Source organism: Oryza brachyantha, chromosome 4 (genome assembly GCF_000231095.2).
Source record: "Oryza brachyantha chromosome 4, ObraRS2, whole genome shotgun sequence".
Taxonomy (NCBI): Eukaryota; Viridiplantae; Streptophyta; class Magnoliopsida; order Poales; family Poaceae; genus Oryza; species Oryza brachyantha.
The window spans coordinates 5,870,372-5,893,249 of NC_023166.2; the positions used below are offsets into that span (position 1 = coordinate 5,870,372).

The window sequence follows — 22,878 nt, forward strand, 5'->3', positions numbered from 1 at the left end:
TGCGGAGAAGGGCCAGCGACGAGCAGCTCGGCGAGCGATGGCGCCCGCGGCGGCAAGGGCGCGTGGCGTGGGGCCAGGTCAGGTGCGCGGAGGCAGGGCGCGCACGGCAGGGCAGCCAGGCGGCGGGCTCGCGCGACGGCGGGCGCATGGTGGCTACCGGCGCGCGGCGGCCAGGCGGCGACGCGATAGCAGCAGCCAGCAGTCGGCCAGGCGGCAGCTAGCAGGCAGCGGCGGCCAGCGAACAGCGCGTGGGGGTGCGGCATGTACTAGCTATATATTTGTGTGCCGATTTGCGCGTTGGACATGTAAGACCTATATATATGTGCGCTCATGGACTCTATGTGTGCTGATTTGGGTCTTGTTGGACATGTACTAGCTATATATTTGTGTGATTATGGACTTGTTATGTGCTGATTTGTGTGGTTGTGGACCTAGGTGTTGATTTGTAGGTTGTTGGACATGATTATGTGCTATTTTTACATGAACATCCTTATATATTTGCTTCATTGTTTGTAATTTTGAATTTTTAGGCAATATACTATCAAAATTTTATAAAAAAACAAACAAAACAATGTCAATTTGGTTTGCTATATTTTTTTAATTTTGTTCAAATTTTAATCGAATGTATTTTAAATTTTAGTTAAATTTATCAAACTTCAGTCAAATAACAATCAAAATCGACTCAAATCTGTTAAATACAAGTTAAACCTTACAAATATTTCTTAAAGTACACACATGTGTAAAAACATTGCCAAATATACAAATAGACTAAGAAAACAGGGCCAAATGTGGGGCAAAGACGTCTACTTTTTCTTCGCTTAACACCGTTAGCATGCCTTAACGGAGTAGGGCCAAAAAGTGAGCTTCGATTTTGAAAAGCGGGGCTAAATCTGTAAACTGAAAAAATAGAGCTAAATCTACAATTGAACTCCAAAGTAAAACCAATTATGCAATTGACCCTAAAGGTAGCCACCATCTATTTTAATGGCATAGGGGTAAAAGACTGACACACACACCATATTCACACACGTAATACATGATTTTGTATTTGATTTAGAGAGCTCATTTCAGGGAACATGTTTCTACTGACCCAGAGCAAGATCAAAGGAAGTAAATGAGCAAGGACCAAGGAAGGCAGACAACTCTTCTCCAGCATCGGGCAGTTCTCTTGTAACCGGTACAACCTGCAGATATTGTTTGTGATATACATGTTATATAACATTAGAGAATATTGTGTGTATGATCAAAGGAGAAGGAAAATCCTAAACTGCAAATCAAGCGGGTTTTAAACCCCTTAACTTTCATAAGTAATTTAGTTCTCTCTTGCAGGACAAACAATCTGTTCTAAAAATCAGCAAAGATGATATATTATTGGCCAAGACAGTATATGGTTTGAGTTAATTTGTTGTGTTCAGCCTATAAAGAAACTTGAACATGAATAATCCAGTTTGAGTGATAGAAACCTTTAGAGCTTGTTTGGGAAGAGTGAAACCCCAGCAAGTTCTAAGGAAAGCAATGGAACATTAGGAAAGCCTTTTATATTCCTTACATTAGTGGGGTTACTGAATGAGTTTTCATCCGATGGATTTTTGGATGTGAAAATAGTGACCGTCGATTTCCGCGTATTAACTGAAGCTTTCAGACCAGTTGTGGATACCATGAGGTTCACAGGGTTGAACCCAATGTTTACTATCTGCACAAGAACATAAGTAGATAATTAAAAAACATTACTCCACCAGCTGGAAACCATATCTGTGCCAAATTTTATTAAAACATGCTCAATGTTCAAGAGATTGTCTTGTCATATATAAAACGTGTAGTTTCAATAATTATCAAATCACACTCAAACCATGAATGATTTGGAAAAATATCTGTGTTACCTTCACTCTCAAGAAGCTACCGTTACTGGATTGCCAGGTTATTGCAGATGCTGCTAATGAATTAGAGTAGACGGAGTCGATTGTCACTGGATGCAGCATGGCACCACTTGATTCACGGAAAATCGTCTGCATCCAGTAACTAGGAGTCCCATACTGTTGCCAGGAGTTGAAGACAACAGCAGCTGGGTTCCACCTGATTGGATTATTCAAATGCAGTTAATTAGTTCAATGTTAACAACACAAGAAATGTAAGAAATCATAAGGCCATCAATGCTAACGCGCGATCATTATCATTGATGAAGAGTGGTGCATAACTGGCCATCTGAACAACATCACTGCAAAGAACAAGTAAAAAAAGCCACGTCAGTAGTCTATAGTGTGATCTCTGTGGTAGTAATATTACACAGGTATTTTAGGGTCGACTCTATTAAACTAAATAAATTAAATTTTATTTTGTGATAAAACTTATTTTATTTTGTTCAACTAGAGCTGACCCTAAACTACCCGGGATCGACCCATGCCCATCCTTATTGTCAATGAACCGAGTGGTATGTGCATGTGGGGAATAGATCACCTATTCCTCTCCAGTCCAGTAAGGAAAGCAGCCTCTGCCAGTGAAGCAAGAAGAGTTGCTCTGCCTACACCATTACCTGATACGGCATACTCACTGACAAATGCCTGCACTCAATTCATATTCAGAAAGATATTTACTACCATGGCGTCTATAATGATGTAAATAAGCAAGATAACTGTTGTAATTAAGTTTAGATAAACTTGATAACATAGCAAGACTTAATTGAACAGATGATCTCATCGCTGATGGAGTACAGACTGTTCCATGAAAGCTTTTAGTTGTACACATGAAAATAGCACAGATTATGGTACAAATTACTTAGGCTCCTCATGTTCCTGACTTTCCATTGGCCCGTTCTAAAGGAAAAGGCAAAAGAAACAAAAACTAAATTGATCCAACTAGTAAAGATCCATAAAGCTGTGAAAAACTGACTCATACCTTTGGCCCAGTCCGAGGTGCGTTGTCAAATTTGTTCTTCATAGAAAACAAAGTATTAGAATCCCCATAGACCTGTAAATAACATGTTACATGTCATAATATTTCAAGAAAATAAAAGAATGTTAACCCCGTTAAATAAATAACAGATTTTGGACATTAACATAGGAAATAGGAAAATAGATATACAGAATGTAGTTTACATGGAAGTCATATAGATCTGCAGGATGGTCAAGTGGTTTGGATGAACCATCACAGTTTGAGATCATTTGAATGTCCGGATAGGCCTCTCTTATAGCACTATGGAACTTGAGGTAATTACCTGTTCAAGAGAATTGAAGAATATCTACAGTTTAGTGGAGTGCCACAGGAAATGATGATGACATAGACTTCTCAAAGTCAACAAAATAAACCATTTTAAACTAGGAGAACAATGACAGATAATAGTAAAGTAAGAATAAATTGCATTGTAAAAAAATTTCTATGAAGATCAATGTGAAAAAATTATTGCACCAATACTATAACAACAACTTATTGTGTTGATATTTTTTTGAGAGAAGTTCACACTTGGTTCTCTAACTATGCCCTCGGTTCGGTTTTGGTCCCTCAGCTATGAAACCGTTTGTTTTTGGTCCCTCAACTCTTGGGTCCAAATAAGGATTTTTCTCTGTTTTTTTCCAATATATGCCCAGTCACAAAACATTGTTTATATATTTATAAGTTTAACAAACAAGGAGAGATGGTTGAGTTATTACTTATTTGCTTGTAGCAAAATCATCCTAGTTATGTTTCATTTTTCTTTGACAAAAAACCATCTTAAACCTTGTATACATAAGCATATTCAACTTGTAGTGGGAAATGGATAGTTCAGCAGAAACTAACTGATATGTTTACCATTATAAAATTTTTTTGAACAGTCTTCATTTCCAATTGTAACATATTTGACTGGAAATGGTTCAGGATGCCCCATTGCAGCTCTAACAGAGCCCCATGTTGAGTTTTTACTCCCTCTTGCAAACTCTAGGCTGTCCAGTATATCCTAGAGAAAGACAAAAACAAGAGTTCAGAGTAATGAACCTCAGTTATAAGTTACCAAAATTTCGGTAATACATTGGGTATCCTGTGGTGAGATATTAGTTTTAGTAGTAAGTTTTATCCATGAAAACAAACAAATTTGGAAAGAATAAAAGTAGCCTATTAATAAATTTGGGTAAATAAGAAATATGAATTTAAGCCAAGGTTTCACTGTGTTCACTAGATGGAAATAAAGCAAATAACCATCTTAATACTGTCCCAATACTGATAAAGATGTGTAAAAATCTGACCATCGTTCAAGCAGACCCATTGTATATAGATAGCTGTCTTAGAAAGGTTTGAGCAATAAAATTTCTAATCCGGAGATATATACACAGAAAGAAAAAACATTACACTGCTGTATTCGTCCATTAATATACCATTACTATAGTTAGCCATTGCTAATTCCAATATATTTTTCAAATGGAATGCATTCACTACGTCATGATATGTCTATCTCTATCCTGGTATAAAATGAAAAATAGGGAGCTCAAAACATGCCTTTACAAAAGGATCAATAGCAGCGGTATTAACTTCTTCATTGTGGCTAATCCCTGACATTTAACAGGCAAAATAATTGCAATCAAGGAAGCCATTAGTGGTGATCAAATATATGATGAAACATAACACACACAAAAAGAAAGACATATATAAATAATACCATTATTGAACACCCATATTGGGGCAGCACCCAGGTCCTCAGAAAGCTTAGACATTAAATTCCAAGGAAATATGATTAGGAAGTATAAAAGAAATATGATTAGCAAGTATAAAAGAAAATGTTGAGCTGAAATAATGCCAGTGTTATAGGTAAGGGCCGAGGGATCGAGGCCCATGTGCCCAACCCCTGGCGAGTGAACAGTACATTCGGTACTGTAGCATCTGGTACTGTAGCCGTTCGGATAAGAAAGGATTAAGAGATAAATTTAGATTAGATCAAGTTAGTTACCTAGGGATTAAGTCTCACCATCTATATAAGGATAGATTGTATCGTCATTCTAATCAAGTAATGAATCAGAGTTAATCTTTCCCAACCTAAGTCCCCTCTCTCATCCCTAGCAGTCGTCGCCGCCCAGCTATCCTTCTGGCGGTGTTTACCTCCTATGAACCCTAGCCCATAACAGCCGATTAATCGGTACCTGAAGAAACTCATAATATCCAAGTCCATCATCAGTCCAATAACCCCAAACGTCACCAAAGTGTCCAGGCCTCTCCTCCCACGGACCAACAGACTCACGCCACCTGAATGCATTTCTTAACCAATTTCCTTCCACAAAGCAACCTCCTGGAATAGTCGCATGCAACATAATTGTCTGAAATATGTCTGGATAAATGTGTGCAAACTTGGAAAGAACAGATCATACCAGGAAATCTCAGGAATTGTGGCTTTAAATCCAAAAGCATCGATACAAGTTCTTTCCGAAAGCCATGTCCCTGTAAGTATAAAGACATGAGAGTTAAAAATTGAAATAACCTCATGGTCATGGAATGTCATGATTCCTTGAAAGAAATCAAACATGATACCAAATTTTGAATAAGACAATGTCCATGGCATTTTAATGTCATAAATGGATTAACCAGCATATAAATACATCAGGAGATAACAAACGTGGGAAAAAAAAGGAAGAATCTAATTGCATCTGACTTGTCCTCGAAATAGTTCTGAATTTATAATGATCTGCTTGCTTTTCACAATACCGAGGCCAAGAACAAAGTAGAATGTATACCTTGTACGTGTCTGAAGGCATGAGTGATATTTGATCAAACCATATGACTCCTTTCTTGTTAGTTGTAATTTGAAGCCTTGAGGTTCTGTTCGTTCCTTTAGCAACCAACTTCTTCTCAAGTTTTGTCCAATTTGATGTGCCAGGAACTCTGCAGCAATGCAATACTGTTGATTGATCAAAAGAAATAGTCAAATGTAACTGTCAATCTGTTCCAGCATTGAAAGTAAGAATAGTTACCGTAGGGTAGCTGAAGATAGGTTTTGCAACCCATCGTAGCTTGTTAGTGAAACTATCAACTCTGTATTTTCTGATGATTTAGCATACATGACAAGACTGTAACTCTTTCCATCTTCTATGTTCTGCAAGTTTACATGGCAAGGTAAATGAACTAAAAATAAATTAAAATCACAAAATAACATCTATCTATGAGATGAAAAGTCATCCTCTGATCAACACAACGGCATACCATGCCCCAGAATCCTGGATTGTAAATGCCAACACCACCAGCTGGGCAGTCACCACAGAGAACCTCCATCCTTAGAGCGATGATATTTCTACTGAAACATGATGACCGATCAGTCGCCACAGATATGGTATATTCATTTCCAATTATGGACCAAGGTTCAATGCTAGATGGAGTATTAGGTCCTCCAGCTTCAAAACCTGAATCATAAAATGCATAAGGTGGTCAAACTAATACATTTATTGTGCATCTACTTCAGAAGGAAAATGCCTGTTCGAATGCTGTTTCCAGTTTATGCTAGAGTTTCTATGCTTAAACAGAGTTTAGTTAAATACCATGTGAACTACAACCATGTAGTTGGCAGAAATAAAATTCTATAATTCACTGTATGTAAATTTATTTATAATCCATTTCCTTGTTTTAAAAACATACAAGCCATTACGATAACCACTTTTATCCTCAATTGGACTAGATATGAATTTATCTCAACTTCTAAAAGAGCTAATGAAAAACCAATGTTTGTTACAGATGCAGATGCATTATATAGCATGGTTACTGAATCAAACTAACAATCACCACCTAACTGTCTCTACTATCTAGCAATCTGACAAAAAGTATTCCAAGAGGCACACAATACAATCTGCGAATGAGGAGTTTAGGATAATGGTAGGCCAGAAGTACCTCTGTTGCTGACAAGCTCTGCCCAAATTCCACCTGCTCCAGCATGGTTGATCTCCTACAGTATTTATCAACATAATTTGTAACATGTCTGAACATTCATTTATAGAACTTGAGAAGCCTTGGAAAGTTAAAAATATTAAGTTACAAATAAAAGAGAGTAAAATACCTCAAAAAATATCCCGAAGAGTGTATCCGGGATTTTTCGAGCATTTTGTGCTGAGACATCAACCTTGAGGACAGCCAGTTGGGTCCCGTTTACCTCTGAGGTTAAGCATTTGCAACCCATACAGAATAGAAGCAAGAATAGAAACAAGACGCAGAATATGATACGCCGGAATGCCTCTTTGGAGCCCATGAGTTGCTTGCTTCCATGAGAAACTTCACATGTTAGTTAGAAATGAAAGCTAAAAGCATCAAAACATCGGAAACTGCACACCATTTAGAAGAAATAAAAGACCAATGTGAAACCGAAGTTTGCAAAGACTGAATTTTTATCGTCCTTAAGGAGAAAAGCTTTTCCTACACCATTAAATTATGGACATATTTTTCGGTGCCAGTCTGTCACCTGTAATCCGCTGGTTCAAAATAAGATGGTACTTTTAGAAAAAATGGAAGTTAACAACATAAGAAGGTACTATTGGAGGGTATTATGTTTGAAGGTATTGGCTTAAAGATAAGGGATAAGTCCAAACAAAGGTTTGTGCCAAAAATAAACTAAACAAGAACCAAACAATCAATGGAGATAGACAACAACCGAAAGGCCTCCTAGAACATCTGCTTAATATGAACGGAAATGAAATAAATATATCTGAATTGCAGATGATAACATTGCATGAATCAATGTAGGGCAAAGTACATCTCACCATAAACACAGGAGGGCAGCAACCAACACCTCAACCTGCTCAGGAAGATGAAGAGTACAATGTAAGATTAGAGGGAGAGTACTGGAAGTACTTAAATAGACAAACAATAGTAGGTGCTAAATAGCAAGTTTCTCACATCATCAACAACATTAGAAATGGAAAAATACTTTGTTTAAGCAGTTGAGTTGGTATACTGTCCAATTGCCAAATGTTCCTAAAGATAAAAAGTGCATGTGTGATGGTCCTGATGAATTTGACTTTGCGGTATTACCATTTTCCTTAATTTGTCATTTGAAAATTTCCACATATTTTTCTAAACGATGGAAAATGATGCTCATCTTAAAGAAACCAAGAAAGGCTAGTTTAAGTCCTTAACTTACCAGCTTTATTTATTCATCAGTTGGGACATTTTGGATAAGGGGGATCTGGTTGGTATTCAGGGGGCCTGGTAAAAAAAAAAATAAAGAATATCGCTGTTGCTTGCTTCAATGGTGCACAAAGTCCATTACAGTAGAACGAATTCTTCTTAGTTTCCTGCAGCAAGAGACGAGGTTTCAGAAACAAATGTGCTACAAACAAACAACAAAGGCACATAATTAATCATTTGGTAAATCACCCATGCAGGCTTTTGGATACGTTCATCTCAGCCTGTTCTCTGCACGTAACAGCAACAATAACAATAACTGTCTGTTGAATTGACCCTGAACATTATCAGATTTAACAAGAAACAACGAAAGAAAGTCAGCTAAAGCAGAGTCTTTCAAACGTGTTCCAGATATCTTCGTCATGCCTGCTCAAAGCTACTCACAGACATGGTCAGGTAAAGGCACGAGCTTTACAAACCTAAGAACCGACCAAATCGAACCCCAAGTGTCCCTGTTGCCTACACGGCTACACCTGCTCAAAGATAACTGCTCACCGGCTTCATTTTAAATGAGCTGAGAAAGAAGATGGACGCCATCGGAGTTCGTATGACGTTACCAGAGAATCGACTCTTGAGGAGACTTTCGTAACAGAAAAAGGGACACAAATGCTTACAAGTGGGACCCGCAGAAGTGAGCAATATTCTTGAGTCTTTTACTTCCTTCAACTTTTTTTTATTTGACGTCATTAATTTTTTCGATATTGTTTAATCATTTATCTTACTAAAAAATATTGTACAAATATATAAAATTATAGGACACGCTTAAAGTAGCTTTGACAATAAAACAAATCATAAGAAAATAACTAATAATTACATAATTTTTTTTTAAAAAAATAAACATACATATAAACATAAACCATGTTAAATACGAAAAACAGAGGCAGTATTACAACAATGACATGTGGGCCCTCGTTCCATACGACCCTCCTTTCCTGAGCTGCTTTGGCGATTTCTTCTCTTTGCCTTGCTTCAAGGAAAAATATGATGCTCTTCGCGAAGATATATAACACGAATTCTCCATAGTTTCAATCATATGAGGCAAGGCACCATTTGCATGGACCCAAATTCAAGCCCAGGCCATCCATGAATGGACCAGGATTTAGACCCATCAAATACAAGTCCTGAGTCAGATCAATGTGACCATAAAGACATTCGGAATGCTCTTGGGATAAAACTGACCGACCGGAAATTGCAAATATGCCATATCCATAAAGTAGTTTCGGCTATGGTGGAGAATGGATTACCAGTAATTCATGAACATTGATACAGAACGAACTGAACGCCTCCAGCCATGAAGACAGCTATCACTACAGAGGGAAAATCATCTCTTACAATTTGCTAAGAAACAGGAACACAAGTAGATACACGTTCACAGTAGATCTATAGGAGACTCTGCCAATACAGTCAAGATTACAAATCGCAATTTCTGTTCTACATGGATCCTGTGAGCAAAGATTGTTATCTCAGTACAACGGCAGCATTTCTCAGTGCCAGATACCTTTGGACATATTCATCAGGAAGTATTCGGATTTGCTTGAACACTTCTGGATCAGCGTAGCGTAGCTTTGTCCTTGGATCCACATATGGTGCCTGCAAGAGGACCTTTTAAGTATAATTCACAAAGCAAACAAGTCCTTAACAGAATGCAGAGGAAATAGGCAGACAAAGCACGCTATGGCAGTGAAAGAGCCAGCAGAGTTGAGATGTCCGAGACAAAGTATTCTAACAACATAGAACATTTCATGTTGAAATGTCATACCATTACTGCACTAATACCGCTTCAATATTAACTTACACAAGTGGTCTATTCAGGGTTTCAAATTCATAATGCAACAGGAACGGAGCCATTCAGAACTTTGGAAATGAACTATTTCAAACAAGGCAAAAATATGCAGCAACGTAAGAATGGAATCTATGGCTGACAAAATATTTCTTTGAAATCAACAAGAGCCTTCAAATATCAGGTATAAAGATTCAATCACATGAGTTAGGGCAACTACAATGTGGCATAAGAATGAGCCATAAGCCTTTATGGCTAATGGTATATATTGTGAACCTTGACCATAAAACAATAATTGTATAAAGTAGTCTTAAGTTTAGAGCTTGACCTTGAGAAATAAAATAATGAAGTAAACACATGCACATGACAGATTGTTTATTTGCTAGAGGTAAAAGTAGGATTTGTACATAGATGTGGGACCCATCTTAACATTTTTTCTTGCTTTTTAATTGTACCAATGACCATAGGATATTGTGGGACCTACCTTATTTTTACCAAGGTCGTACGTATTGTTGATGCCCTTAGTCTAACTCTTTCTGATAGTAGTGTAGTACTCTTAGTATTCTTACTCTCATCGAGAGGATGACACTAGGAGTTGGGGCAATTTTCTAGTTTATTTCTCACACAATGTAATGCCAACTTGAGGGGTTCGGGATACATATTTATAGCCAGACAAGTGTTCTCTTAAAAAGCTAGTCTAAGATGCTCTGTCCTAGATATTGTTCTAAAAGCTAGTCTAAGATGCTCTTGAAAGAGTAAATCAAGACCTATCAAGGGGGTGAATAGGCGATAAAATTTTAAACTAAAAATGCTGAAGCTGAAAATTTCTGAAGTTCCGGCCAGACCTTCGGAACTTCCCGCCTTCAAAAGTTTCGGTCACTTTAAGAACTTCCGATAGCACCAGATCTAGAACAATAAATGAATAGATCTAGCCAACCAAATCACAAACTAGTGGGCAACTCCGAAACTTTGCACAATCAGCAACTAGAGTACGTGCGGCAACCAAAAGCAAAGCTCAAAAGACAAGTTAGAGAGATTTCAACACAAGATTTGCACGCAGACTTTTTACTGGAGTTCCAATCCTTGAGAGGATTGTACTCTTTGATGAGGAGCTCAACTTGAGCCGGGTTTCCACAACCCTTTCCTCGGGGTTGCACTAATGCACTCCCCCTACTCAAAATGTCTCTTCCCTTGCGGAGGTGAGACCCGACCTTCACAAACCTTTCCTCAGCACCCCACAAAAGCTTTGGTGGCTTAGGTGTCCGCAACCACTAAGAGTAACAAGCTTGCAAGTTCTTGGGGATAAATCTAGTGCTCAAGAAATTTCTTCACAAAGTCAACACCAAGCACTCAAATCCACCAACTCTCACACACACAAAATCCAAACACTTAGATCCGTGAAGAGGAGGAAGTGAGGAAGCAAGGCTCAAAATGAATCTCAAAAAATGCAAGCCAAGGGTCAAATGAATAAACAATGTGAGCAGCAACCCTAGCTTGGGGTAGGAGAGGGTAATTATACCCCTCACCTAATCTACCCGTTGGAGGCAAAAGGTACTCTCTTCGGACCTTCTGAAGACCTCTTCGGAACTTCCGGTTAGTTCAAAAACAGCAGCCCAAACACTTAGAAAATTTCAAAATCAACCATGAAAAGTCAACTCTTTGGAAGTTCTGGTCAAAACCCTCGTAACTTCCGTGAATCATACTGTACCGAAATATGCCATCTTTGGAACTTCCGAAACTCTCTTCGGAACTTCCGTGAATCATACAGAAGATTCTGCTATCTTCAGAACTTCCAAAGCTCTCTTCGGAACTTTCGTGAAACATACAGGACCGAATTCTGCCATCTTCGAAACTTTCGAAGCTACCTTCGAAACTTCCAAAAATCCTAGAAGAACTCCAAAAAAATAGCAAGAGATAACTTCAAAAATGATTCCGAGCACGGAACTCATTCCTAGAGTTCATTGCTCACCCCTCTTTATAGTACGACATTCCTAATAGACTCAAAACCAAATAACCACGCACGCGAACACGATTATACCAATTTTCTTCTCTTTTCCACACGAGCGGCACAATAACTATTCTTTCACGAGGACTAGTCACACCTTCACATCTCATATAAGCCATTAGTCCTCATCATTTGATTGTCATTAATCACCAAAACAAATTAGGCGCCTAGATGCACTTTCAATCTCCCATTTTTGGTGATTGATGACAACCAATTGGCTCAAAAGAAATAATTTGAATAAATTGAGTGAGGTTTGATGCAAAATGAAGATGGAACTCCCCCTTAAGATATGCATGATACGCATAGGGTAGCTCCCCCTTACACTTTGCATCTTCAATAAAGCACAGTAGTGAACAAGCATATAAATATCAATGAAAATAGCAAGCTCACATGATTATATTACATCACGTCAAGCACATCACGTAGTCCTAAATAACAATAACCCAATTGTTCAACATGACATAGATAAAGCAATAGGATGCAATGCAATGCAGATGGTTCACATGAATGCAATGCAATAGTTCAATAGGTTCAACCGACTCAAGGATAAGATAGATACTTCTCCCTCTTTGGCATCAAGACACCAAAAAGAGAAGTGAAGAGATGTGGTGGACTCAGACATGGGGAGCATGCATGTCAGGATTAAATTCCTCCTCAGACTCCCACTGCCACACCTCCGGCTCGTTGTCACAAGCCTCAAAACCTATGTGAGTGCTCGATGTTGAGGTGCTTCTGTATAGCCTTGAGCCTCGAAGTGTTCTTTTTCCTTGCCTTTCTCCTTGACAAGGATGATGTGGTTGGAGCAATTGGAGAGCAACTTCTTCAAGAATTTGGTTGGCGAGGACTTCTTGGTCACTGAAGCTCTAGAGCAGCCTGGGAAGAAGTGGGAATCTCTGGATCCCTAGAGCCACCCGCCTGACTAGAACCACCTTGTTGTTCCCCCCTCATCTCCAGACTAGTAGTTAGGCCAATCAAGGCGAAGACCCAGCCTTGTGTGCTTCACCTCCTTCACAAACTCTATCCCAGTGACAATCTCAATCATGAACATTATCTAGGGAGAGTAGCCCAAGCCCTTCCTGTGAGTGACAGAGGTGTTATATATCTCATCCTAGATGGGCCTAGGCTACTCTTTCCAGATAATGTTTTCCTTGACCATGGTTTGTTGTAACCATGGAATTTAAGCACCAGTTCACACGAAAATATTGTTAGACTATCTGTACTTACTACAAGCCAGCAAGGGCAACGGTTGGGCTTGAAGTATAGCTTCCTCCTCTCCTAGGCATCGAAGTAACGGTAGGCGTGAAGGGATTGGGTTGGGCCAGGGTAGGGTTGATCAGTTGTTGAATCTACCACGGCACAAGACGATAGCTTGCCCAACAGGGGGGTACCTGTGTGGGGGACGCAACCTCAACGTGGTGTGGATGGTTAAGAGGGTGTTATTGGGGTGACTTGGTGGCACGCCACCGTATAGGTTCATGCGAGAGGCAATGTCTTGTGGATAATGTTGTACATCTTTGCCCAGACCAAAGTAAAACTATTCGAATAGTCATGCCCACGGTTAGGGCCAAACAATCGAGCTTCACCATGATTAGTCGCACTGCTTTTGTAATTAAACCTCGCTTACTACTTTGACTAGCATAGGTGGGTGAAGCTAGTGCTACATGGTGTAGCACGATACTAGTGGATAGCTAGGCCTAATTTGACAAGGTGTAATGTTGGCTAGTGTTGGTTTAATATTGACTTAATTAATGAACTATTTTACCGTGTTGACCTAAAAATGTTTATAAATGCCTTTATGCAAAATAGCCACCAACCTCCTTTGATATCCTGTGCATGAATGAATCATTGGTGTGGCTTGCTGAGTATGGTGGATGGTACTCCACCATGCTACTATTCCCCCTTTCAGAAGTGAAGTGCTTTAGCTTCAATGATGAGTTTAGAGGACCAAGGTTTATACCCCAATTGAGTTTACCTGTGGAGTGGAGCTGAAGCCTAGCTAGTCTCGACCTTTCCGTTGTTGCTTTCTTCTATGAGAGGACTAAGTGCCTCTGTTGTAAGCAGTTTACCTTTATTTATCACATGGAACTGTTTATTGGTTTGTCATTTTGTGTGCCTCGGTTGATTCCTAAGCAGGTTTTTAATACAAAGAATTGTCTAGAAATTCACAAAAAATTCTAGGTATGACACACAACCTGTTGAGCTACACGTAGGACTAATCTATGGGCTGATTTAGTTCTCATTTTGCCAACCAAACACTCCACTCATTCTATATGCCAACTATCAACACATCTGAACTGAAATGGAACAAAGCCATCAATGAATCAAGAAATTTATCATGTTTGTGGGAGAAGCAGAGAATTTGGAGTTGGCACAGATTGCTGACTGTGATATGCAGAAGGCACGATTATAGAGGAAAATTGCAGCTGTCATGGTGTTCAGATGCCATCGAGCTATAGTCTTGAGTTTGGACCAGCTAACATTGAGAACGTATTTTCAAAACAGGGGGGATATAGTTGATTATTTTTTGCTGGAAAGAAAGAGTTGATATTTGACAGCATAAAGAAGAAGAAAAAGTAAGAAGGGAAAATATGTTATTTGCCATGTAACAGCTACTTTGTGAATTGTGATAAGATTTCTGATTGTCTTGTGAATTTATATTTTTAGTATTTGAGATTCAATGCAAGGAATATGCACTTGGATAGTAATACTAAAATGCAAGATATTATCTAGCTCAGTGGTGGTTGGGTGGTTCAATTTAAACTCAGTACTAAGTAGCATAAATGTGCATTCAAATTAATCAAAAAAATGTGCAAAACCCAACAGTCTCACATAAAAGTAAACTAACCTCAAAACCAGTTATGTCACAATATCTCTTTGGTGGATAAATCGATGGGGGTGACTGGATATTCAAATCTGCACAAAACACCATAATGTAAGCATAAAGGCATGGAATACATGCAGCGAACTGAACTTAGCATGTAGACAGTACAAAAAAAAAAAAAAACCCTCAATTTTCAGCATGCCTTGTTCATATAACATTGATGTCCGAGTAAATAATTCAGTTAAGACTAAAGAGGTGTCTTATTGACATCTTATCAGCTAATGCTAAGCTTAGTAGCTTACAACAAGGCAACAATAATAAGAAAGATAGCATCCCATAACCTAATATTTCCCACAGCATGGCATAGCACCAAGTGCGATCAATATCAATTGACACACTTATCTAATTACAACTGAGAAAACTAGACATATCATGGGAAATCCTCAGCCCATACTTTTCCTTCACAACATGTAAGAATATATAAATACCTACCTCGTGATGTTAAGAGGTAAAAGAAATGCATCTTATAATCTTATGAAAGAAAATCGTTTGTTAGTTACTTATAAGTAGTACCTCATGATATGCCTGATCAAAGAGACAGTCCGCTCATACTTTTGACAGCAAAATGAACAACACAGGAATACATGATTATGATAAGTAAAAATGATTCACTTCACTCAAGGGCTCATTAGTCATTTTGGAAATATTGTTTTCCTATTTCTTATATTTATGTAATTGCAGCATGCACAACATAACAATTTTCCCAGTACAATATTTAGTGAAATTGCGAGCTGCAAGTATTGTTGTAAAACACAACTTATTTCTGCACATTGTTGTAATTTCAGCATAAACACACCACTTGTTGATCAAGCTGACATAACCCATGCATATCATAGGTATTCTCTACAAACGTTTCACCTTTGGCCTGACTACTTATATTTAACTATTTTACGAATGTTTGCACTGAAACTAGAAATTTCTCACAGTATTTGTATATATCTTCTACAGGCTAAAAATTCTATTAGATTGATTACCAAATCTAAACCAATTTTTCATATGCCAACCTTAATGGTACGTAGTGCAGCTAGCCATATTCACACATAAGCAAATCGCAACAGAACATCAAGAGCCAATCTAATATCACTATTTGTTAGCGACCATTGGCTGGATATGCATAGCATCAAATCTCCAATACGTACCCTGACAAATCAATCAAGGCCAACAAGGGACCATTAATCTAACAATCTATACAAGTGAATTCACACAAAATCCTCAACTAAAATTACAACCAACAAGGGTACCAGAGAAAGACCTAAAAGGATAAAAATCCACACTATTAAACCGATCCGGCCGGAGAAATCACCGGCCTAGACACCCAGAACAAGGGAAAAGCGCGTGTGAAATCCACGGTTTAAGCAACAAGCACAACCAAAATATGGATTGATTCAGTGGGGGAAGATTGGTTTACGGAAGGTGCTCACAGTTGGGGCGGTCGGGGGGGAGGGAGGTGGCGTCGGCGGCCTGGAGGAGGAGGCGGAGGTGCTTCCACTGGCGGCCGCGGGACTGGCCCTTGGGGTACTTGTCCGCCGTCTGCACCTTCTTGAACGGGAGCGACGGCGCGAGGACCATCTCCGCCTTCACCACCTCCGACTCCATATGGTCTCCCCCTCCCGCTCCGATCTCGGCCTCCCTACTGCTGGCTTCGGAGGGTTCAACCCCGCGCCGGCCGGAGTTGGCTCCGTCCAAGGGCGGACGAGACAACGGCGAAGAGGTGGGGCCTTGGTTGTGCCGGCGGGCGGCGGCGGTGGAGGCGTTCCGAAACGAGAAGAAGGGCAGCCAAAAAGGTTTGGGAGAATCGGTGCGGGCTCCACCTGTCAGCCTCACAAGAGGAGAGAGGTATGTGCTATGTGCTCGGCTCCCTCCGTCGAGACGTATCTAAAATCGACGTATTTCGTTATCTATACCAAATCGACGTATTTCGTTATCTATACCAAATCGATGACGCGTGGGCCAAAAAGGAGGGACCAGCCGTTGGCGAGGGGGCCGTTGGAGGGAGGGAGGCAGGCGCGGCGCCGGCGGAGGAAGGACGGGACCAATGGAGTGAGGACGGTGGATTCCGGCGGCGACGGACGCGGAGCACGTCAGCCGAAAAACGTCGACGGCGCGGAGCAAGTTAGCCGAGAAACGTCGACGGCGCGGACGGCCGACGGCGGTGGAGGCAGGGAGGAGGAGAGGAGGCGTGGCCGCGGGGAGGAGAGGAGCAGAGGAACGCCGGCGCTGGCGGCAAAAGCGCGGAGTGGAGAGGAGCGCAACTGGGAGTGCGTGGAGAGAGAGGTCAGGAGGAGGCTGCGGTGTAATTTGCTAGTTGCCAAAATTTATCTTAGTAGATTCATTAAGAAAAGGCACGATCAGCAAAAAAATCTTATTAAGAAGAATCCGAATTCTAGAAGGAATCGTGAAGACTAAGGCATGGTGGCGTAATTTTATCTAGTAGTTAGAGTTAGTTTAGGATTTTTTCTTTATCTATAAGAGAGTTAGAGCCGATCGAGACTTGTTATTTCTTTTTATCCTTTATCTATTAGGAGACATGTGTCGTGTTAGAGACAGAATTTGTTATTTTTTTTATCTATTAAGAGTCGTGTGTTGTGTCCGACATGGACTATTATCCACTCGATGGTACAAATATGTATGCTCGGGGTTATTGTAAATCATCTACGTCATAATATAGATCAAGTATTCTCGGCGCATCGCCACCCTCTTCATCGAGATTTCAACACCGACAGAACTTGGCACCTGACGCGGAGCTGCATCGTCTTGATCTCCGGCAAATGGGTAAGTCCTATATTCCACGGGCCACGATAATCGTATCGACTAGATTAGAACTATCTCGGTTCGGTTCGATTTTCTAATTTGGTTGTGCGATTGCTAATTATTGTATCAGTTTCAGCTTAGATCACTTTCGTGTCTTGAGTTAATATGGTCGACCATTTTGGACGATTTATGTTGGTTTGATATTTGTTATTTGACATAATCAATCTAATACTGTCTCGGTTCGGTCTGATGTGTTTATCAAATATTCAGATGTTTTATATCAGATCAATGTATTTTGCTCATTGTTTTATCGGAGTACTAGTCGATAAGTTATTAGTCATCAGTTTGATAGCAATCTAAATCTGTTTAGTATCTATCCTGATATTGCTAGACATAATCTTGAACTGTCTCGGTTTGGTTTGATCTTCTATGATTATTCTTAACAATCTGGGCTAGATATTTTATATATTTTGGTCGTTTATCAGTCGTTTATAGCCGATGATCTCTCCTGATCAACATGTTTATTACATTTACATCAATAGAGTAGTCAATTATCTTACCACATTGTTTTTACACCAATCGGCTTGATTTATTTAGATCGGTAGTTGTTTATGTTGTATCAGCTTAAGAGGATTATATGATAACTGATTTTGGCCGATCGTAACACATGATTCTTCGTTTATTTACTTATGATTCAAGTATATTTGTATTAGATTCTCAGTCAATCCAAGCTTTCAACAGCCGATCTATCAGATCGGTTGGTTTCTCAGTTACCTATCGGCTCGATAGCTGATCGGCTTGTTTCACTGTTTATCTTTTTAATTACAGAAACAAACTGACTGGCACGTCTACGCAATCTGAGAATTTAGGTCATGCACCGAAACATTCTGAGAAACGACTCTTAGACCTTCGTGTGACACGTAGGATCATATTTTTAACATCAACAATAGTATACATACCACCAAAATATACACACACCACCGAATTCACGAACGTTTTCAGATTTACAGTGTATTTTATGAGCCCTTAAAAATTTACCCGTTAAGATGTGTGCTTCTTTGCTACTGCCTCTATCTCATATTAAGTTCATTTTTCGGTTTTTCGGTTCTTAGATATAATGTTTTGACTTTTTGTCTTATTTTTTTGTGATTGATATATTGATATTTTTATTGTTACTAGATGTTAAAACACGAATAGTAGTTTTATGAGTGACTAATCTTTTTAAGTTTCTGTATAAATTCTTCAAATAAGATGACTAAATGGTAAAACATGAATAGTACTTTATATGTAACTAATTTTTTTAAGTTTCTGTACAAATTCTTCAAATAAGACGGATGATCAACGCGAAAAATAAAATTATTATGGGACAGAGACAGTACCTTGCTCTTAGTCCATTTAAATCAACATATGTCTCTGGTCGTCCATCCAATTCCCGTACACCATCGTTGGTACTTGGTCGTGTGTTTGCTCAATGCATACTGCGTAGCTGGCCATGATGCATGTGGTTGTGGCGAAACTACCCATTAGATATGAGGCGACCTGCTCGGTGGACTATATTTGTGCTAACGCTACGATACCATAATATTTATATTTATATATTATTTAATTTTGTGTAGTTAACTCATTTCCCAAACAAGATCTAATTGCACCTTAACTTATATCAAACATACGTGTGCTAAAATCAAAAGATTAAAATAAAGTTCATGTTTCAAACATTACACAATTTAATCTATCCATACTCATATTTAACCAAATGAATTTCATGGCTATATGTGTACCATCTAACGTGCTATTAAAGCATGTCTATACTAAAGATATACAAATTAGATATTTTTTGAAGACGCGCACATCGGCCCTTAATACAATGCAATTAAGTTCTATCTTTTAATTCTTGTAAAATGAAGTATTTAGGCAAATTAGTGTAATCCCAGTGAACAATGTTCTTTTATCACAATCTAACAGGAATAAAAAAATCTTATATACAATTAGTCATAAATCTTGTATGTATGTGTATATATAGCATAATTATAAGAGCTATATACTGTATAAATTTATATTTTATAGGAAGTGTCTAATATACAGAAAGATTTTGTCTATTCATGACATGTACAAATTTTCTAATATATTTTATCACTATAAGGTAGATTAGATAATACATGAGCATATATATTAAATAAATAATTTAATTTGGACCAAAACAAGTTGTTTATTTATTTTATGAATGACTTGTCATATTGTATATTTGCAATAAAATTTGAAAAGTACAAACAGAGAACCATAAGTCCAAAATTTAATGTCAGCTCAAAAAACTAGACAGAGTAGTACTACTGCATCAAAAAATAGCTCTCGTAATTACCTAGAGTCAATCAGAATACACATATTTATAATTTAAATCATATATACATGTATATATTACAAAATTTATTTTATACTCGCTCATTTTTTGTTGGACACTGTTAATTCATTCGTGTTGATTTATTCGTATAAAACACCGAGCGAGTATTACAAATATCACCGTGTGAAAAATATGTCTCGTTCTTTAATATTATCAACTCGAATGTACATATAAAATTATATATATACATATAAATGATACATCATTTAATTAATATCCGTTCTATTTTTATTTATGCCGTTGATTTAGGTGTCTAATATTGACCATTCATGTTGATACATATACATATAAAATTATTCATTTATGAATTTTATTCACTATTAGTAACTGGACTATAAGAATGATGTATAATATTATATGTTTGCATAAATTTTTTTAAAAAGACGAACGATTAAACTGAGATTTGACATGTGGTATTTGTAATACTCCCTCCGACTTTTTTATGAGACGTTGAATTTTGGATCTATATTTGACCGAGATTTAATGCATTAAATTTGATGTAGAGAGGAGAGATGAAAAGTACGCGTGATTTTAGGAGCGGTAAATAGAAGGAGGGTAGATGGAACGTGGATCATCCGATCTGAAGCAGATGATATTAGCCGTTCGATTATGGTAGATAGTCTGGCCCAGGAGGCTAGGACGTCAACCCACATAGGTTCTAGGTCCGCAGCGATGCAATATCTATCTTTCTCTTCACTGTCTTTATTGGGGAATAATAAACATGTCTAAATATAGACTACTTTATTGAGGAATATCAAACATCTTGTTCATTATATGGACCTTCTCGAACATAAATATTGGTGCAAGAACCATTTTTATCTTCACCACCTTTAGCTTCATGCCCCTCGTTTCATTTCCCACGCCTAGCTAAGATCTGCTCTTGCGGCACCTTTTTGCTGCTACAAACTCCAACGGATTAAATAGAAGGAGGGTTTAATCCATGGTATCGATCAGTAGCGTCCTGTGAAAATATGAGGCCCAGTTTAGAGCACTAAGTAGAGGCCTAATATCGAATACCAAAACAAAAAAACTAATGACGCTTATGAAATGGTTGTATTGGGAAAACATTCATGCCGCTTCAAGAAATTTAGAATTTAGACTGGACCTTTATTTTCCTGTGGAATAAAATCTTGAAGAACTAAACTGTTATATATATTTATTATACTAGACAACTTAGACTGATTTTAATTAAAAAACCCAAAACTATTACATATACCTAGTATACTTTGTAAATCTTGGGGCCCTGTGTGGTCGGCTTGCACGGCCCGGGACGCCCCTGTGTCGATTCCGAATGTATATATCAACTAGTTCTTAACCGTGAGCTCAGTAGCTCACCGATTTGAAACCACGTTACTCTTAATTAATGTTTAGGATTTAAATTTTGTATTATACTATAATCAGTTCTGCACTTATCGTGATTTCAATTATTTCATACCTAATCTGATGTTTAGAAAATAACCTAATCAATTTAAAATTTAAAAATTGACCACCGAAGTGACTAAACTAATTTTTTTAGCATCTTCTTTGTCGATGCCGAAGAATCCAAAAGGTAGTAGCTTAGAATATTGTGGCCATTTAAAGTTGTAATTCAGATATAACCGCTACTAAAGAACTCCTGATAGGTGACGGTCCGATAGGTGCTTGCTCGTAGAGAATCAGCTACTATAAGACGTTTCCCGTGTCACAGGGTCTGCGAACACATATATAGAGCGAGCACCTATAAAACGTATATGTGTGCCGGTTGTAAATGTACCTAACCGATCGATCCAATAGAAAACCGACACTTTTGTGGGGTTATAAGTGTTGGAACCACATTTATAACCGATATGTAAACACATCGGATGGTCCAAAACAAAGTTTGGAGCACTGCAAAATAAAACACGTTGCCAATATATAGAGCCATTAATTCCTACATGAAATGAAAGTATTAAGTTCTAAGTTGTGTGAACAGCTGTGGTTGGCTGCCATCAATGTGAGCTTTCACTTGTATTAATTCTGGGATTTCTGCAGAGAACATCATTATCGACAGAGCCATGTGCCACCTGAAATTTTGAGTTCTGAATCACTAACATCAACGTCCTTAAATGGCCTCTGCCATGAAGCAGTAACCAAGTGTATATATACCGTGAGTTGAGACAATTATGCAAAGCAGTGATGTTTAACATCAGAAGTTGGGTGTAGGTATCAGAGGCATCAGGATTCAGACTGCACCACTGTCATGAAAAAATTGGACCTAAAGATCAGAACTCGCATGGCACCACTAAATTAGTCAATAGTGAATATGCTTTGGCTTACTCTTCTTGCAATTCATCGATACTAAATGATAAGGGTCGTTGCTCAGTCAGGATGGAAGTGGGCAATCATGCTACCCGCATAAAAACTAGCTTTATAGTTCCCTTCTTACTAGCTAGCATTTATAAGAAAAAATTAATTAGAATTGTGGTAAGCGGGCAAAAAAGCCCACTTGCCAACCCTAGTTACATCTTTAATGGAGGAGATCTTAGGTATGAAATGCTCATAAATCTTAGTACGATATGTTATGCCTTCGATAATAACAATCTACTTTGTCTAGACGATAAACAACAGTTCATTGTTGAAAAAGTCATGCTAGAGAGCAAAGACTCTTCGATTGAAGAGGTTGGAGAGTGAAGTGTTCTTTGGAGTATTGTAGTGTCTCCTTGTTTGTTCTTGGTTCTATAGTATATGTTTGTGCAAGTCAAAAGATATGTCCTAGACTTGTCTACCTTTTGATTCATTTTTTCGCCTCAGTTCATTTTACTACGTGTAGATCGTACCCTTTTATAACATGTCCATCCAGGCTATATATAAAGGGCTATTTTAAGAATTACATCATCACTTTTCATGTTTGTGAAAATATTTTTATCGAGAAAAATAGGCTATTGATATTCAACACCTAAGCTTTTTCATATCTCTGCCTCTAGAGA

The 22,878-nt window shown here is 38.4% G+C and overlaps 2 protein-coding genes across 2 annotated transcripts; both read right to left on the minus strand.

Annotated features, from left to right (window-relative positions):
• Window positions 1-831: 831 nt before the first annotated feature.
• Window positions 832-7,189, minus strand: LOC102715290 (alpha-L-arabinofuranosidase 1-like). Its single transcript, XM_006652084.2, has 17 exons — window positions 7,001-7,189; window positions 6,835-6,889; window positions 6,157-6,353; window positions 5,928-6,049; window positions 5,691-5,838; window positions 5,328-5,397; window positions 5,103-5,248; window positions 4,625-4,670; window positions 4,465-4,517; window positions 3,784-3,928; window positions 3,093-3,211; window positions 2,893-2,964; window positions 2,455-2,558; window positions 2,159-2,215; window positions 1,881-2,073; window positions 1,550-1,693; window positions 832-1,184 (listed from the first exon to the last, which is right to left on the minus strand). The coding sequence occupies exons 1-17, from the start codon at window positions 7,187-7,189 to the stop codon at window positions 1,083-1,085; spliced, it is 1,962 nt and encodes a 653-aa protein (XP_006652147.1). The 3' UTR covers window positions 832-1,082.
• A 2,130-nt stretch (window positions 7,190-9,319) lies between these two features.
• LOC102715566 (chromatin-remodeling complex subunit ies6) lies at window positions 9,320-17,033 on the minus strand. The gene is made up of 3 exons (XM_006652085.3): window positions 16,209-17,033; window positions 14,752-14,819; window positions 9,320-9,711 (listed from the first exon to the last, which is right to left on the minus strand). The coding sequence occupies exons 1-3, from the start codon at window positions 16,381-16,383 to the stop codon at window positions 9,580-9,582; spliced, it is 375 nt and encodes a 124-aa protein (XP_006652148.1). The 5' UTR covers window positions 16,384-17,033; the 3' UTR covers window positions 9,320-9,579.
• Between the last annotated feature and the right edge of the window lie 5,845 nt (window positions 17,034-22,878).

Bases quoted from the DNA above. Each gene is read 5' to 3' on its own strand.
- LOC102715290 (XM_006652084.2), bottom strand. From the start codon at position 7,189: ATGGGCTCCAAAGAGGCATTCCGGCGTATCATATTCTGCGTCTTGTTT. The intron at 6,050-6,156 runs GTATGCCGTTGT...GTAAACTTGCAG, and splicing joins ATCCAGGATTCTGGGGCATG to AACATAGAAGATGGAAAGAG. The intron at 5,839-5,927 runs GTAACTATTCTT...GCATTGCTGCAG, and splicing joins CTATCTTCAGCTACCCTACG to AGTTCCTGGCACATCAAATT.
- LOC102715566 (XM_006652085.3), bottom strand. From the start codon at position 16,383: ATGGAGTCGGAGGTGGTGAAGGCGGAGATGGTCCTCGCGCCGTCGCTC. The intron at 14,820-16,208 runs GTGAGCACCTTC...TGTTTTGTGCAG, and splicing joins CCCCCCCGACCGCCCCAACT to ATTTGAATATCCAGTCACCC. The intron at 9,712-14,751 runs GTTAGTTTACTT...GTCCTCTTGCAG, and splicing joins GTGACATAACTGGTTTTGAG to GCACCATATGTGGATCCAAG.